This window comes from Eurytemora carolleeae, unplaced genomic scaffold (assembly GCF_000591075.1).
Source record: "Eurytemora carolleeae unplaced genomic scaffold, Eaff_2.0 scaffold52, whole genome shotgun sequence".
Taxonomy (NCBI): domain Eukaryota; kingdom Metazoa; phylum Arthropoda; class Copepoda; order Calanoida; family Temoridae; genus Eurytemora; species Eurytemora carolleeae.
Window position 1 is genome coordinate 287,985 of NW_019396055.1, and position 17,111 is coordinate 305,095.

General features: G+C 31.9%; 1 protein-coding gene across 1 annotated transcript; it reads left to right on the forward strand.

Annotated features, from left to right (window-relative positions):
• Positions 1-1,999: 1,999 nt before the first annotated feature.
• LOC111706681 (cytochrome P450 302a1, mitochondrial) lies at positions 2,000-17,073 on the forward strand. The gene is made up of 17 exons (XM_023479595.1): positions 2,000-2,136; positions 3,431-3,516; positions 4,747-4,800; positions 6,070-6,135; positions 6,670-6,701; positions 7,403-7,628; positions 7,971-8,015; positions 8,063-8,086; positions 8,176-8,268; positions 8,792-8,870; positions 9,883-10,047; positions 11,550-11,648; positions 12,640-12,706; positions 12,906-12,952; positions 15,573-15,639; positions 16,105-16,176; positions 16,770-17,073. Exons 1-17 carry the CDS (start codon positions 2,044-2,046, stop codon positions 16,925-16,927), a joined length of 1,473 nt encoding a protein of 490 aa, XP_023335363.1. The 5' UTR covers positions 2,000-2,043; the 3' UTR covers positions 16,928-17,073.
• Positions 17,074-17,111: the final 38 nt, after the last annotated feature.

Sequence of the window (17,111 nt, forward strand, 5' to 3'; positions counted from 1 at the left end):
AAAAAATATTGGTTTCTCTGAGGAAATATTGGTCTTTCCGAAAAAATATTGGTTTCTCTGAGGAAATATTGGTTTTTCCGAAAAAATATTGGTTTCTCTAAGAAATATTGGTTTCTCCGAGGATATTTTGGCTTCTCTGAGGAAATATTGGTTTTTCCGAAAGAATATTGGTTTCTCTGAGGAAATATTGGTTTCTCCGAGGAATCATGGTTTCTCTGAGGAAATATTTGTTTCTCCGAGGAAATATTGGTTTCTCCAAGGAAATATTGGTTTCTATGAGGAAATTTTGGTTTCTCTGAGGAAATATTGGTTTCTCCGAGAAAATATTGGTTTCTCCGAGAAAATATTGGTTTCTCCGAGAAAATATTGGTTTCTCCGTGAGGAAATATTGGTTTTTCCGAAAGAATATTGGTTTCTCTGAGGAAATATTGGTTTCTCCGAGGAATCATGGTTTCTCTGAGGAAATATTTGTTTCTCCGAGGAAATATTGGTTTCTCCAAGGAAATATTGGTTTCTATGAGGAAATATTGGTTTCTCCGAGAAAATATTGGTTTCTCCGAGAAAATATTGGTTTCTCCGAGAAAATATTGGTTTCACTGAGGAAATATTAATTTCTCCGAGGAAATGTTGTCATCTGTGAGGATGTACTGTATTCTCGGAGGAAATATTGATTTTCCGAGGAAAGATTTCTTTCTCCGAGTAAATTTTGATTTCTTCAAGAAAAAATTGGTTTCTATGAGTAAACATTGGTTTCTCTGAGAAAGTTTTGGTTTCTCCGAGGAATCATGGTTTCTCTGAGGAAATATTTGTTTCTCCCAGGAAATATTGGTTTCTCCGAGGAAATATTTGTTTCTCCAAGGAAATATTGGTTTCTCCGAGGAAATATTGGTTTCTCCGAGGAAATATTGGTTTCTCCGAGGAAATATTGGTCTCTCCGAGGAAATATTGGTTTCTCTGAGGAAATATTGGTTTCTTCGATGAAATATTGGTTTCTCCGATGAAATATTGGTCTCTCCGAGAAAAATATTGGTCTCTCCGAGGAAATATTGGTTTCTCCGAGGAAATATTGGTTTCTTCAAGAAAATATTTTTTTTAGGAAATATTTACATTTACGGACAATGTACACAATCATTGATCTACGGTATTTATTACAGGTATTGAGAAGAACTAAAATGTTTTTATATTTCTGATATGTATTTGGATGAATTTTTTTTCATATTTATGCATAAAACCAAAGCGAGGTCGAGGTCGTATACAGTAATGTCAGCTAAATTTGACCGTCTTCTGTTAGTTCACAGCAGGGGTTGGATTTTAGTTCGATGATGATAACTTCTTCCCAAGCAGCGGAACATGTTTTAAATTTCGAAACAATGTATCTCGAAATATGTTTGATATCATTTAATAAATGTCAAACTAATTTTTAGGCTTTTAAGCAATGTAGAATCTTGATAGTTACTTTTTATAATAGTTTGCTTGTCTGTCTGTATTTGATAAACGTAAATACGACTGAACCGAACGGGCCCGAAGGAATTGAGTTTTTGCCACAAACTATGATTTTCTAATTCCTACATATTTGCGACCCAATGTCGTAGACCTTAGATATTTCTAACTGTGAATACTGTTAGATCAAATAATCTAAGGTGGAAATATCAACAATTTGCATTTCTGGATTTATAGATAAAAGGATTAGAAAATTTGAGTTCGTGGCAAAGACTCATTTCCTTTGTGTTGGCAATTCGCATGACCTCGGGGAAAGGTTAATGCACGAAAGAAATTTAAAAAGTTTTCCCCAAAAAATGTCGACATTTATTATTTTGGAAATGCACCAATCTGAATAATACGGCAAAAAATTGTTATTTAAAAAAAGGACCAAAGCACTCAAAAAGCCTAGTATTGTAGTAAACCTCCTTCTCTTGTATAAGTTGCACAGCTTTAGTAATATTTTAATATTCTTCTAGCTCTGGAGGACCCCTTGAATTGAAATACCACGAACATACCAACCATTCAGTTGTATTTACATATTGTCCAAGTGAATCCAATAAAATGTTTTTGTTCTTACTGATTTCAATTTTCATTCTTTTCCTCTGTATCCAACATTTTATAGTTCGCAGGCGCAGAAGGGAAAAGGGAAATAAAGTAAGATATAATTGCAGAGAGACAAATTCTAAACATGCTTGAATCCAAATAGATGATCAAGTACAATAAATAGCAACAGAGAAATGGGCTAATTATACACAACGTCACAAGTATCAAATATAACAAGGAAAACGAAATTTTCTCACATTTGTTGACATGTTATCCAAGATGAAATAAAAAAGTGTTAAAACTGTAAGATAAGCACTTTATTCTAAAATTATCACTATTATTAATTATTTTGTCACAAAAACTAAGTTGACACTTGTGATGTGAATACAGTTGTATTGTACTGCAAAAGTGTACAAATTCTACTTTGCCATCTATTGTATTATAATCTATTTGCTTGAATCTAATATTTTTATGATGGAAAATGGGTTGAAAATTAAAAGTTTACAATCAGTTTTATGAGTTTTTAGAAAGGTGAACCTATTTCATTCTAAAATGGCAAATACTGTCTGCACAAGCAAAATGTTAAATTTAAGCAAATTAAAACAACGTTCAAAAAATTAAATCTTATTTAGTAACTTAGGAATTAAAAATCATAGAGATGATGCGGGGAGATCAGTAGATATCATTTATATAAAGATACGTTTATATGGGTAGCTAAAGATGCACTTCAAGCCACTTATACCGTTCATTTGTTCATTGTTAATTTTTTGGATCAAATTTTCTCTTTAAAAAATTCAGTTTAATGACAGTGTTCTAAGATGTTCTAATTTTTGCAAAATTTTTCGCATGTTGTAATGAATTTATATTCACCAAATAGATTCTAATAGCAAAGTAGAATTTTTAAACTCTCAGTACAGTTGTATTCTTACGTCGCAAGTGTCAACTTAGTTTTTGTGTCCGACAACTTAACATTATTAATAAATATGTGAGAAAATTTCGTTTTTTGTTATATTTGACACTTGTGACGTCGTGCATAATTGGTCCATTTCTTTGTTGCTACTTATCGTACTTGAAAATCTATTTGATGTTCAAATATCAGAAATTTTTTGAAAAGAAAAGTTAAATTTCAAACCATTTTTTCAAGTGTAAAAGGAGGATGTCGAAACAAAAAGACAAATTTATTTTATTTCAATTTATCAATGGTTACTTTTTTCAACGTGAGAAATTCTTCTTAATTCAATATTTTGGATAGGACACAAGTCCGAGCATCCCAAAGCTTGAACTGGCTAAGGGGTCCGAGCAATTCGACCGGCCACATCTCTCAAAAATATGCTGGTGTTTGGGTTTGGGGTTGGGTTTCAGGAATCATTTTATCGGAATAATATTCAAAATTTATTACTTTCAGGATTTTAGTTCGAAACCGTTCTCCAGTATGCCAGGACCACCCTCATATCCGATCATTGGAACCCTACCTCTCTATATATATTACAAGTAAGATATCCATCTATAGGAACCCTACCTCTCTATATATATTACAAGTAAGATATCCATCTATAGGAACCCTACCTTTCTATATATACTACAATTAAGATATCCATCTATAGGAACCCTACCTCTCTATATATACTACAAGTAAGATATCCATCTATAGGAACCCTACCTCTCTATATACTACAAGAAAGATATCCATCTATAGGAACCCTATCTCTATATATACTCCAAGTAAGATATCCATCTATAGGAACCCTACCTCTCTATATATACTACAAGTAAGATATCCATCTATAGGAACCCTACCTCTCTATATATTTACTACAAGTAAGATATCCATCTATAGGAACCCTACCTCTCTATATATACTACAAGTAAGATATCCATCTATAGAAACCCTACCTCTCTATATACTACAAGTAAGATATCCATCTATAGGAACCCTACCTCTATCTATATCTACTTCTATTTTATCTATATCTCATTCTATTTCATCTATATCTCTTTCTATTTTATCCATATCTACTTCTATTTTATCCATATCTACTTCTATTTTATCTATATCTCATTCTATTTTATCTTTATCTACTTCTATTTTATCTATATCTCATTCTATTTCATCTATATCTTCTTCTATTTTATCTATATCTACTTCTATTTTATTTATATATCATTCTATTTCATCTATATCTTCGTCTTTTTCATCTAAATCTACTGTTTTACCTTCTATTTTATCTATAACTACTTTTACTTTTGCAACATACTTATTAATAATGTTGGATGGGGAGATTCTCAAAATTCTTAATTTATTACACCCTTCCCTCCACCCCACCCTTCCTGGAAATATCATCAGTTGTCCCAAAATAAATGAATGTATTTAATTTCCGTTCATTTGTTTATTTTCTTTATTTCCTTTTCTCCTGAAAAATATTATATTTCTTTTCTGCTGGAAATGAAGAAAATTTTTTGAACTTATTTGTCAATGTTTGTATTAATAATAGTTTGTTGAAATGAAAAATATTAACTCTTTGCAACGTGCAATATTGCATTTTGCAAACACATTTATCAGAAAGTATAATTCGAATTTATTATAGACAACATAGTGCTTCTGAAAGGGAGTGTTGGCGAAAATGAAAGGTGGTATAGGCTTACGGCGAAAAATGATCGATGGTGATCGCTACTAATCTTACTTCTATAGGAGTAACTTTATTTGATTAATATTCTATTTAGAAAGTATTCGCTTAACAGATTGCATTGGAATGGAAGATCAAAGGAATATCATTGATAATTAATAAATAATAAATTAATAATATTATCTTTATTTATAATAACAATATATTGTTTACATTATAACAATATATGGTTTACATAATAATAATATTATTTTTATATAATATAGCATTAAAGTTTACGTAATACCATTTTTGTTAACATATTTACAATATATTGTTTACATAATAACAATATTGTGTACATAATAACATAATTGGTTTAACGAATATAATTATTGTAATATGATAACATAATGTAACCAATAATGCTATGCATACAATATGATCACATAATTATCTAATTTTATTTCATTTGTTTTTTTGAATAAAATTGTTTTATTACAAGAGAATGACTTTTTTTCGAAATAAAATTGTTGAAAAAAATAATAATTTTATTCTTTATAAAATAATATTTTTATATAGTAATATTATTATTAAAAAAAATATATTGTAAAATAAAATTGTTTATAAAATTAACATTGTTAACATTGACATTTTAATAATTTTTTTCTTCAATTTTGTTAAAGACATGAAATGAATGGAGCAAGCCGGCCAAAAAACCCAGGAGTGACTGGCCTTTTTTTATGACTTAGATCAGTTTTCTTGTTACCGCCCCCTCCCTCCCCCTGCATCATTTTTGATGTATGTAGTGAACTTTATAGAGGAAAAGGGATTGAAAAAGCAAATCATGATTTAGAAAATAATTTATCTTTTCAAAGGCCTAATAGAAAATATTGATTCCAATATTGTGGGGCGAGAAAATTCATTATTGTTTATTCGGTGAAATATTTTGAACATTTTTCATGACAGTTTTCAACAAGGAGGAGAAATATTTTGAACATTTTTCATGACAGTTTTCAATAAGGAGGAGAAATATTTTGAACATTTTTCATGACAGTTTTCAATAAGGAGGAGAAATATTTAATTATTATTCAAGACAGTTTTTAACAAGGAGGAGAAATATTTAATTATTATTCAAGACAGTTTAACAAGGAGGAGAAATATTTAATTATTATTCAGGACAGTTTTTAACAAGGAGGAGAAATATTTAATTATTATTCAGGACAGTTTTCAATAAGGAGGAGAAATATGTAGTTATTATTCAAGACAGTTTTCAACAAGGAGGAGAAATATTTAATTATTATTCAAGACAGTTTTTAATAAGGAGGAGAAATATTTAATTATTATTATTCAGGACAGTTTTAATAAGGAGGGGAAATATCTTATTATTATTCAGGACAGTTTTTAACTTAAGGAGTAGAAATATTTAATCATTATTCAGGACAGTGTTTAACAAGGAGGGGAAATACCCAAGCCGCAGAAGTCACACTGCTCTTGCGTATTACAGGTAGAAATTTGGCGCACTTTTATTTAGAACTATAATACACGAAATAACATCTTCTACCCTTCCCTTACAGATTACACCAGTTGCGCCTCATTAGAGAGAAGTTATATGTCACCATTTTATCAATGTTAGTCCAGATAAATGGCGAACTCATAGCTCAATAACATTAAAGATACAACACTAGATGCCGTATTTTTATGTGATCACGATAACCCTGAGGCAGACGCTCAAAGGAGTTAGGTGCATGCTTTCTCTCTGTCTTGTCCTTCAACGCGGCATGCGCTGTAACTCCTTGGAGCTTCTGCCACAGGGTTATTGTGAAAGAAAAACCCCTAAATCTTAAAAAGACGACATCAAGTGTTCTATCTGTGTTATTAATCTATGGACGTAATATTCTAAATGCAATGCAATCTTCTATCTAGCTTGGGATTAAAGCATCCTAGGAGTTTTACTGAGTTAAAGTATGTAGAGTTGAAACTATTATAGAAAATTCAAACTAAATTATTCAAGGGTTTAACTTGTTTTATTTTACTGCAGGAGTTCTAGACCTCAGAAATATTCAACAACAGGGAGGAAGCTTATTCATTCTATCCGGACACATTTAGAACAGGGACTTTTTCTTATTCATTCTATCCAGACACATTTAGAACAGGGACTTTTCTTATTCATTCTATCCGGACACATTTAGAACAGGGATTTTTCTTATTCATTCTATCCAGACACATTTAGAACACGGACTTTTCTTATTCATTCTATCCGGACACATTTAGAACACGGACTTTTCTTATTCATTCTATCCGAACACATTTAGAACACGGACTTTTCTTATTCATTCTATCCGGACACATTTAGAACACGGACTTTTCTTATTCATTCATATCTTGACACATTTAGAACACGGACTTTTAGGAGCTTTAAACAATGAGACCGTTAACGTGAATTTAACTGCTATAAACCACTAACAATATTCACCTTTTCTGAGAAACGATTGTATATAATTAATTGGGTTTATTAAATCTGAAACGTGGTAAATTATGTCCATTTTCAATTGCTTATTTTTCAGTCAAAAAGTTTAAAAGAGAACCTTTGCCAACTGTTATGGCAGACCTAAAGTAAGTGGCCACTTCAAATTAGATGGGCACTGGACAATCCCTTTGGGGAAAGTTTTTTCTATAGATCTATATAACATTTCTGTAAACCCAATGACAGTCCTAAAGTTGGATTTTTTTCAATTTTTTATTTTCAATTTATTGAATGTCCTCGGCTTTAGGTCTGTTGCCCACAAATGGAGCAGAATGGAGACGGGTTAGAACCCTGCTTCAAAAACCTGCAAACAGAACCTCCATTTCTGGTCTTATCTCCAGCCTGAACCTAGTGGCTGAGGAATTTGTAGAGTATATGGACCGCCATTTTATATGTGTGAACAAAGACGACTTTTTGGATCATCTAAACCGGGTCTTCTTGGAGATGACAGGAGTAGTTACATTTGATACAAGGTATTCTCCAGAGCGCCCCCCCCCCACTTTGGTTGCAAGTGTGCACTCTCATCATGCAACCTAGTACACATAGAAGAACTACGTTAAATTTTAAATTGGTAGTTTCTTGTGAGATGCAGCCACTTGAAAATCCATGGATTTATTTAAGATAGATAGATAGATTTTGATTCTCCGAAGCATAAAGTATTAACAAACGGATTTCTATTTCAAACCCTGATTTGAAAATCACATTTCTGAAAACTTAAATAAATTTTGGTATGAAATCTTGAATTCGAATCATATTTTCACAATTTGGACAGATTTGTGAGTTAAGAGTAGGATTCTCTAGAACTTTATTCTCAGGTTGAATAGTTTACAGAATCCTCTTCAAAGAATCCTCTATTCCAAGTAGGAAGCCAGGGCCCACAAGTTTAGTATTAAGGGGGCGGGTATTGAACTGAATCCTCTATTCCATACAGGTAGGAAGCCAGGGCTATATTGAATCTTCAGGATTAGAAAGAACTGAGAAAGGATTTTAAAAATGCTATAAATATTATTTTATGTTTAGATTGATAAAGGCTGCAGAGGAAACAAATGATAAGATTCTTGAAACTGACAACAATCTTCCAACCTGGAAAATATGGGAAACCAAACCATTCAAGTAAATATTTTATGGATTAAAAATTATATGTTCTTAGGTATTTTCCCAAGGGCGACTTCCCAAGTGGCAACTTCCCAAAGGTTAGATTAGGCCTTCTGAGGCACCGAAGGCTGCAATGAGGGCCGATCGCTGCGCTAGGATGGGCTAGGGGGTGGGGCCGAGCGCTGCAGCTAGGACAGACTTGGGAAGTTGCCACTTGGGAAAATACCCTTGGGAAGTTACCGCTTGGGAAAAAGCCTTTGGGAAAGTACAGGGTGCAGTCCCACGAAACATGACTGTATATATGTTAAAGACTTTTTGTGGCATATTTCGTTTAAAAATCTTTTACAAAAATATATTTTATTTTGATATCAATTTTACCATGATATGACTGCCATATAATATTTTTTATCATTCATTTCGGTATCAAACAACAGAAGACATTTTAAACTATACACCGACTGTCGTGTTTCGTGGGACACCCTGTACCTTACAGGATTTTATTTATATAAATGACAATATTAATGTCGAATACATGGTTTAGAATGATCCGAGAAAGCCAGGAGTATATAGAAAAAATATCTAGTCAACTAATTCAAGACAAAAAGTCCCAGCATATGCAGGTACTAGAAGTCATGGGAACTACACATTTTTCAATTTATTGTTATTCAGATAAAAAATACATGATACTCAAATTTTGAAAGGAGTCAAAAAAATGTCATAACATTTAAGGGAGTGTTCGCGAAAAATGAAAGGGGGTATAGGCTTAATGCGATAAAAAAGCGCTTTTGATCGCTACTAATCTTACTTCTATCTTTTGGGTCTATAAGGAGAAAATTGTTAAACACGTCTCATACCGAATAACTTAGCGCCCATACAAATGGAGAAAATTGCAACATACTACTTGGACCGTAAAAAATCAATTTAATTTCATACAAATCATTTAGATATTACAACCTATAGTCATCGATTATCTTTCGCCACATTTGTATATAGTTTATATTTTATACTATTTTTTTTTAGATAACGTTTTTAACGGATTTCGAAAACTGTGAGTGGTGTGCGGCATTCTAGGATAGTTGCGCAAGCGACAAGAGAAACAAACAAATTAATCAAAAAATATTATAGAATATAAACTATATACAAATGTGGCGAAAGATAATCGAGGACTAAAGGTTGTAATATCTAAATGATTTGTTTGAAATTAAATTGATTTTTTACGGTCTAAGTAGTATGTTGCAATTTTCTCAATTTTGAGACGTCTTTAACAATTTTCTCCTTAAAGACGCAACAGATAGAAGTAAGATTAGTAGCGATCAAAAGCGCTTTTTTATCGCATTAAGCCTATACCCCCTTTTTTTGCGAACACTCCCTTTAAGGGAGTGGCAGGCCTCGTGGGGTTATTGAACTGAGAGTGTAGCATTAGAGATTAAAGGATAAGGATAATATCAGTGATATATTTTTCACGTTGTATTATTGTTGCATAAGAGCGTAAGAATATATTGCTGATATAAGATAAATCCTATCATTTTATTCTAAAATTGAACACTCTCAGATCAACTATCCTTCCTTGCCTGTCACTCCCTTTATATATATAAAGAAACATAAGTTGCAGCCTTTAATTGCTAATTGTAGGAAGACTGCCCAAGAACTTTACTGGATCATTGGTTATCCTCGACTGGTTTAAATGACAAGGATATAATGACGGGAGCGGCAGAGTTCCTCCTTGCAGGGATTCATACCAGCTCCTATACCTTCTCCTTCCTTCTCTACCACCTAGCTAACAATATACAGGCTCAGGTAGATATATACCAGCTCCTATACCTTCTCCTTCCTACCTTCTCTACCACCTAGCTAACAATATACAGGCTCAGGTAGATATATACCAGCTCCTATACCTTTTCCTTCCTTCTCTACAACCTAGCTAACAATATACAGGCTTTGGTTGATATATTTAAAGAAAATTTGATTAAAGTTATAAGGGTTGGTTGATTTGATTAGTGTTCGTAGCTTGTAAAATCATTCACAGTTGGTTTAACAATGTGTTTCCCCTATATCAAAGCTACTATATCAACATCTCAAAGCTATCAAAGCTACTTTTTCCCAGAGTATATCAACATCTCAAAACGGACTGGTCGTCATTTCATAATTCTTTAAGATCGGTTTCGTTAGATACTCAAATAAATAATTAGCTGATAAAGTTAAAATGGTCAAATAAAAAAAAATTCCCGTTAAGAAAAAATACCAAAATACAGCCTGCACCTTGTGCTTATTATTATTATTATTATTATTATTATTAAAGAAGTGTAGAGCATGAGTAGCAAATTACAAAATATGCTAAATCATTCTTGAAAATTAAGAAAGGGATTATAATGTCTTCATCTTCACAGTTCTGACTTTCAGAAATTGAGAATTACAGGATCAGGTCTCATTAAATAGCAATCATACTTTATCCCTCTCACCATCTTCTCATCTTGTCTATCTTTCTACCTAACCATCTTCTCATCTTATCTATCTATCTAGCTAACCATCTTCTCATCTTATCTATCTTTCTATTTTTCTATCCATCTACCCATCTCCTCATCTTATCTATCTATCTTTCTAACCATCTCAAGCATCTTATCTTTCTATCCATCTAACAATCTTCTCATCTTATCTTTCTTTCTATCTAACCATCTTCTCATCTTATCTGTCTATCTATCTAACCATCTTCTCATCTTATCTATCTATCTATCTAACCATCTTCTCATCTTATCTATCTATCTAGTTAACCATCTTCTCATCTTATCTATCTATTTTTCTATCCATCTACCCATCTCCTCATCTTATCTATCTATCTTTCTAACCATCTCAAGCATCTTATCTTTCTATCCATCTAACCATCTTCTAATCTTATCTATCTATCTATCTAACCATTGATCCTTGCCTTCTCTATCTATCTATTTAACCATCTCCTCATCTTATCTAAATATTTATCTATCTATCTACCCAACTAACCCTCTCCTAACTTTATCTGTATGTCCATCTAATCATCTCCTAACCTTATCTATTTATCTGTCTATCTATCTATCCATCCATGTAAAAATCTCCTCATCTTATATATTTATCTATTTAACTATCTCCTCATCTTATTTATCTATCTATCTTAACATATCTCCTTTTCTTATCTATCTATCTAACTATCTCCTCATCTTATCTATCTATCTATCTTAACATATCTCCTTCTCTTATCTATCTATCTAACCAACTTATCATCTATCTATCCAATTTCCAATATGAAACAATAATTACATATGTTGAAGGAAAGATTAAGAAATGAATGCTTGGAATTAAAATCTGAATTCGGAGAAATATCACGAGAATATCTTCACAGAGCTGTTTACGCCAAGGCCTGCTTAAAGGTAAATCCATAAAAAAAAGATTATCGGATTAATTGAAAATATAAAAAATCGAAAAATTAAATTTTTTGCATTTTTAAAGTTGTCTTGTAGAACGGACCGACAAAAAAGTTTTTTGTTTGGCTTTTTGAATAACTCTAAAGGTCGATTACGAGTCAGCTGCACTGCAGCTTTTCAAGGATTAGACACCTAAATATTTTAAATTAAAAATTTACCATTCTGGTGCTTGGGCTGGTTTTAGATCAGCGCCATTCCATTCAATAGTTTCAACCTCTGGTTTTAGATCAGCGCCATTCCATTCAATAGTTTGGTTTTAGATCAGCGCCATTCCATTCAATAGTTTCGACCTCTGGTTTAAGATCAGCGCCATTCCATTCAATAGTTTTGACCTCTGGTTTTAGATCAGCGCCATTCCATTCAATAGTTTAGACCTCTGGTTTTAGATCAGCGCCATTCCATTCAATAGTTTCGACCTCTGGTTTAAGATCAGCGCCATTCCATTCAATAGTTTCGACCTCTGGTTTTAGATCAGCGCCATTCCATTCAATAGTTTCGACCTCTGATTTAAGATCAGCGCCATTCCATTCAATAGTTTCGACCTCTGGTTTTAGATCAGCGCCATTCCATTCAATAGTTTCAACCTCTGGTTTAGATCAGCGCCATTCCATTCAATAGTTTCAACTTCTGGTTTTAGATCAGCGCCATTCCATTCAATAGTTTCAACCTCTGGTTTTAGATCAGCGCCATTCCATTCAATAGTTTCGACCTCTGGTTNATTTAGCCTGATGATGGGACAAAATATTAATATTTAGCCTGATGATGGGACAAAATATTAATATTTAGCCTGATGATGGGACAAAATATTAATATTTAGCCTGATGATGGGACAAAATATTAATATTTAGCCTGATGATGGGACAAAATAACATATTTAGCCTGATGAGCGTTCAAGATTAACGATACTACACACGCAAAACACAGTAGTTTTTTTTAGGAATCTTTACGACTGAACCCAGTATCGGTTGGTGTTGGACGTATTCTCCCAGAGGATACTGTTCTAGGAAAGTCATCCGTTCGGAAAAACTATTGAAAAACCTGAATTTCTAAAATTATTATTTTGAAATTATACAAAGAAGTCCCATAAACGATCGTCTTTAAACTTTTAAAAAACATATTTCGCCATTAGAATAATCAGATTGCAATCAAAGATCAAGACGATCCTTTAGGCCGTCCTTTATCAGAACGGATTGACGTGAACAGGTGGGTATCTGGTTCCTAAGGGAACCCTTGCAGTCACGCAGAACCAGGTTATACAAACTTTTATGGTTTCTTCTAACAATTCCATTTTTTCAAAATTACTTGCGACATCATTACTGAAATACATGTCCTTTTTAAAACGTTATCTTTTAAATCAATTATAAAGATATCACCGTTTTCGTGTTGTGCTAAATATATATTTTGACTATTTCCATCGTTGTGTGCTGCAAAAATTTTTCTAGAAGAACCGCAATTCAAACAGTCAATTTTCAGAAGATGCTTATATCTCAATCTTTTTTTCTGCTCAGTGGTACCATATTATTCTGGAATTTTTTTGTTTTTCTCATTTCAAATTTTCCAATCCGTATATTTTAATTTACAATCTGATGCATGTGAAAACCTTACATGTTTGAAACTTAGGTTATTTGATGTACAAGACTTCAAAGTTTCAAATATTTAAGTTCTATGACATTGAATTCCAAAGACTAAGAATTTGAAAATTAGAGTTTGTGACAAAGACTTAATTCCGTTCTTAAAACCAACTTTTCAATGTTTTTAAGAGTTGAATAAAAGATATTTAAACCGAGTGACACATATTTGAAAATTTGAATTTATCTGAGATAAAACTCTACCTTCTCCATGATGACAATAATTTAATAAGCTTGAAAGAAATATTTCTTCATTTTTTTAAATATATAAAACCCCAGGGACTTGTGCATTAGAGCCAACAGTGGATCTAAAAAGGAGTAGATCATATTCAAATACGAAGTGTTCCCAAAAAAAAAGGAACACAATAACGACCCTAAAAATTCGTTAATATGCACGATGTTTTATCCTGAACCCAGTAGTTTTGGTACAGTGTGCAGCAGTAGGCGATTATATCAATACAATGAAGACGACTTTAGATTTTAAATTTATGATTACTCATAATTGAGTTGAGTTGAGAGAAGCTGTCAATTAGAAAATAAAAAAGCTTTTTGATTTCTTGTAAACTCATAATTCGTAAAAAGCTTGTGAACAATCAAAACTTACATAAAAAGTTGTCTTCATTGTATTAATATAATTTTTAAAATGTATTTAATACAGAAAATAAAATCTAAATTGTCTGAATATAGATTTCTACGTCTTTTTTAATAAAACCAAGAAAGTAAATCACATTTTGAAAAGCTTACAATGGGTCAATTAATTGTACTCGTCCCTTAAAGGGAGGGTTCGTGAAAAATGAAAGGGGGTACAGGCTTACGTCGAAAAATATTAGATTGTGATTAGTATACTAATTTTACTTATATCTGTTGCTTTAGGGAGAAACGTAGCGTCCATACAAATTCACAAAGTTAATTAACTTATTATATTCGACAAGGATCGTAAAAAAAATCAATTTAATTCGAAAAAACAATCAGATATTACAAACTATCTATAATCATCGATTTTTTCTTCGACACATTCGTATATAGCTGTGTTGACAGATAACAGCAACACGCTAGACAAATCCGGATAATAGGCCGGTTAGGATTTTGAAAGGGGTGTTTATTATCCCCAGACGATTCTTTCCCGATGGCCTAACAATACACACACAACAGAGTAACCCCGTCACAGAAATTCGATAACAAAATCTTTATTTCCTAAAAAATAACATAAATTATAGGTCATGTTTAATTGTACAATGTTATAATGAATGTTAATAGTAGAAAAAATCTTACGAATTATTTAAGTATAGAAGGGGTGACTTATTTGTTGATCAGTATTGATATACGTTTTTTTTTAACTTCTGAAAAATTACAGTTGAATATTTAACGAAATTCACTTATGCTTCTTATGAAAATATTTTGCTTAACTTTAATGATTTCACAACAACAAAATATTTTAAGCTCCGTCGGAGGAGGACAATGGAATTTGCGGGCTGAAAATTTGGTTTGGCTGTCTCCGACAGGAGATTCCAGTAGAAGACGACATTTTATAGAGGTTTTGAAATTAATGGTTAACAAGCTGATGTTAAATAATTTTTTTATTTGTTTTGTATACAATGCACTTAAAACGACGAATTTTTGTCCGCGAGGTATCTCTGCCACGTGGAACCATTCAGAGCATCGACAGCAGAGAGAGACACCTGGCGGCGAACTATTCGTCGTTCAAATTGCATCATATATAAAATAAATAGAAGAATATTATGAAATATAAATTATGTACGAATGCGTTGACAAAAATCGATAATTATAGGTTGTCATGTCTGAATGATTTGTCTGGGATTAAATTTTTTTTTTTTTACGATCCGAGTCGAATATTGCAACTTTGTGAATTTGTATGGACGCTACATTCTTTGGTATGAGTCGTGTTTAACCATTTAATCCTTACAGGCTCAACAGATAGAAAATAATATTAGTAGCAAACACCATCGAATATTTTTCGACGTAAGCCTATACCCTTTTACATTGTTCGCGAACACTCCGTTTAATTCCCGAGTTTATTGAGACACCCTATGTACTAGAGTATTTTTGTTTGAAAATATTTTGGTTGGTTTCAAATGATTAATTTTCAGATGAAAAGAGCATTGTAACCAAACCACGCCCCTATAACGTTGAATGCCTCTCGGGAAATATTTTTTTTTGAATATTGCCCTTTAAACAATGTTGGGGAAAGGTATAGAAAACGTTTCACTCGAGAATATTTTAGGTTATTTGTCGATTTGCGGAATTTTTTGAACAACCAAACTCATTTATACCAGAGAGATGGATTGAAGGTAAAACTTATATACAAAAGTACTTATTTTTCAAGTATTAAACAATATAAAAATAAACACAGAATTGCTAGAAAAAAGAACGATTTATTTTGATTCAAGAAAGATTGAAGCAGAATCATGAATAATGTTTTGTTCTAAAAGAGATCTTGGAACATAATATGATATTTTTGTTTAAGATTATAATCTTTAATTATATTTTTGTTTAATAAGAGATTATAAATTGAAAATATTATTGTTTAAAAAAGAGATCTTTAATAACTTTTTACTTTATAACGAGATCCTAACTCATATTTTTGTTTTAATAAAGAACAATCCGAATCCTGTTTTTGTTTTAATAAAGAACAATCCGAATCCTGTTTTTGTTTTAATAAAGAACAATCCGAATCCTGTTTTTGTTTTAATAAAGAACAATCCGAATCCTGTTTTTGTTTTAAAAAAGAAGAATCCGAATCCTGTTGTTTCTAGGCGAGATAATGCACAAGGAAGTAGATCCCTTCATTTCCATTCCGTTTGGATATGGAATCCGACAGTGCATTGGTAAATCCTATTTTTAATACTTTTTACGAAATGAAATTTAAAAAAATAATCTTTAAACACAAAATTATTTTCGAAAGATGAAAAATACCGAAAAATTTTAATTTAAAAAATGTAAACAAAAAAATTCCTAAAGACACAAATACTTTAATATCTATTTTAGCTTATAGGTTTATATTTATTCCTGTAAATATGGTCCATTTGTTTTCAAATCCTGCCGCGTACAGTTTTCAAACTCAATCTTTGCAGCAATAAATCATAAAACATCTTTTCTAAATAAACTTTTATTCTCCAACAAAATAGGAAAAAATAGGAGCAAGGGCTTAAACAAACCAAATATTCTTATTTACATTGTCTGTCTGTTTATTTGCAAATCTGATCATAGCTCAGGAACGTCTTAACCGATTTGCCCCAAAATATGAAATTGGGCAACTTGGTAAAACAAGAGGAATGTTCTGTACTTGGTTCTAAAATACAAAGCTTATTGATGTAAATACTTGGATTTCTAGTCAAAGTTTGGTTTCCCATACCAGTCCTTCATAAAATTCAAAATGGATTAATACCAATTTAAAAATGTGTGAAATATAATATATTAGGTAAAAATATTGCCGAGATCTCCCTCCAGGTTCTACTCATGAACATGGTCTCCAGGTTCTCCTGGAGCTGGGCTGGAACCAAGGACCTGGATACTGTCTCATTGCTGATAAACAAACCTGATCAACCAATCAGGCTAAAGTTCAAGAAAATAGATTAACTAGATACAATCTGGATAGATTATAAATAGGAACATGATGCTTTACCAGACGACTTACGTCAAAGGACTATTTGCTCTACTCGGTTGATATCTATTTATTTAGTAAATTTGTTTACATCCAGTGGTTGCAATAAAAAATAAATTGACTTTCTATCTCATTTCTCCGTCTCAGATAATAATTTTA

Bases quoted from the DNA above. Each gene is read 5' to 3' on its own strand.
- LOC111706681 (XM_023479595.1), top strand. From the start codon at position 2,044: ATGTTTTTGTTCTTACTGATTTCAATTTTCATTCTTTTCCTCTGTATC. The intron at 6,702-7,402 runs GGAGGAAGCTTA...CCTCGGCTTTAG, and splicing joins TCAGAAATATTCAACAACAG to GTCTGTTGCCCACAAATGGA. The intron at 12,707-12,905 runs GAAAGTCATCCG...TGACGTGAACAG, and splicing joins CCCAGAGGATACTGTTCTAG to GTGGGTATCTGGTTCCTAAG.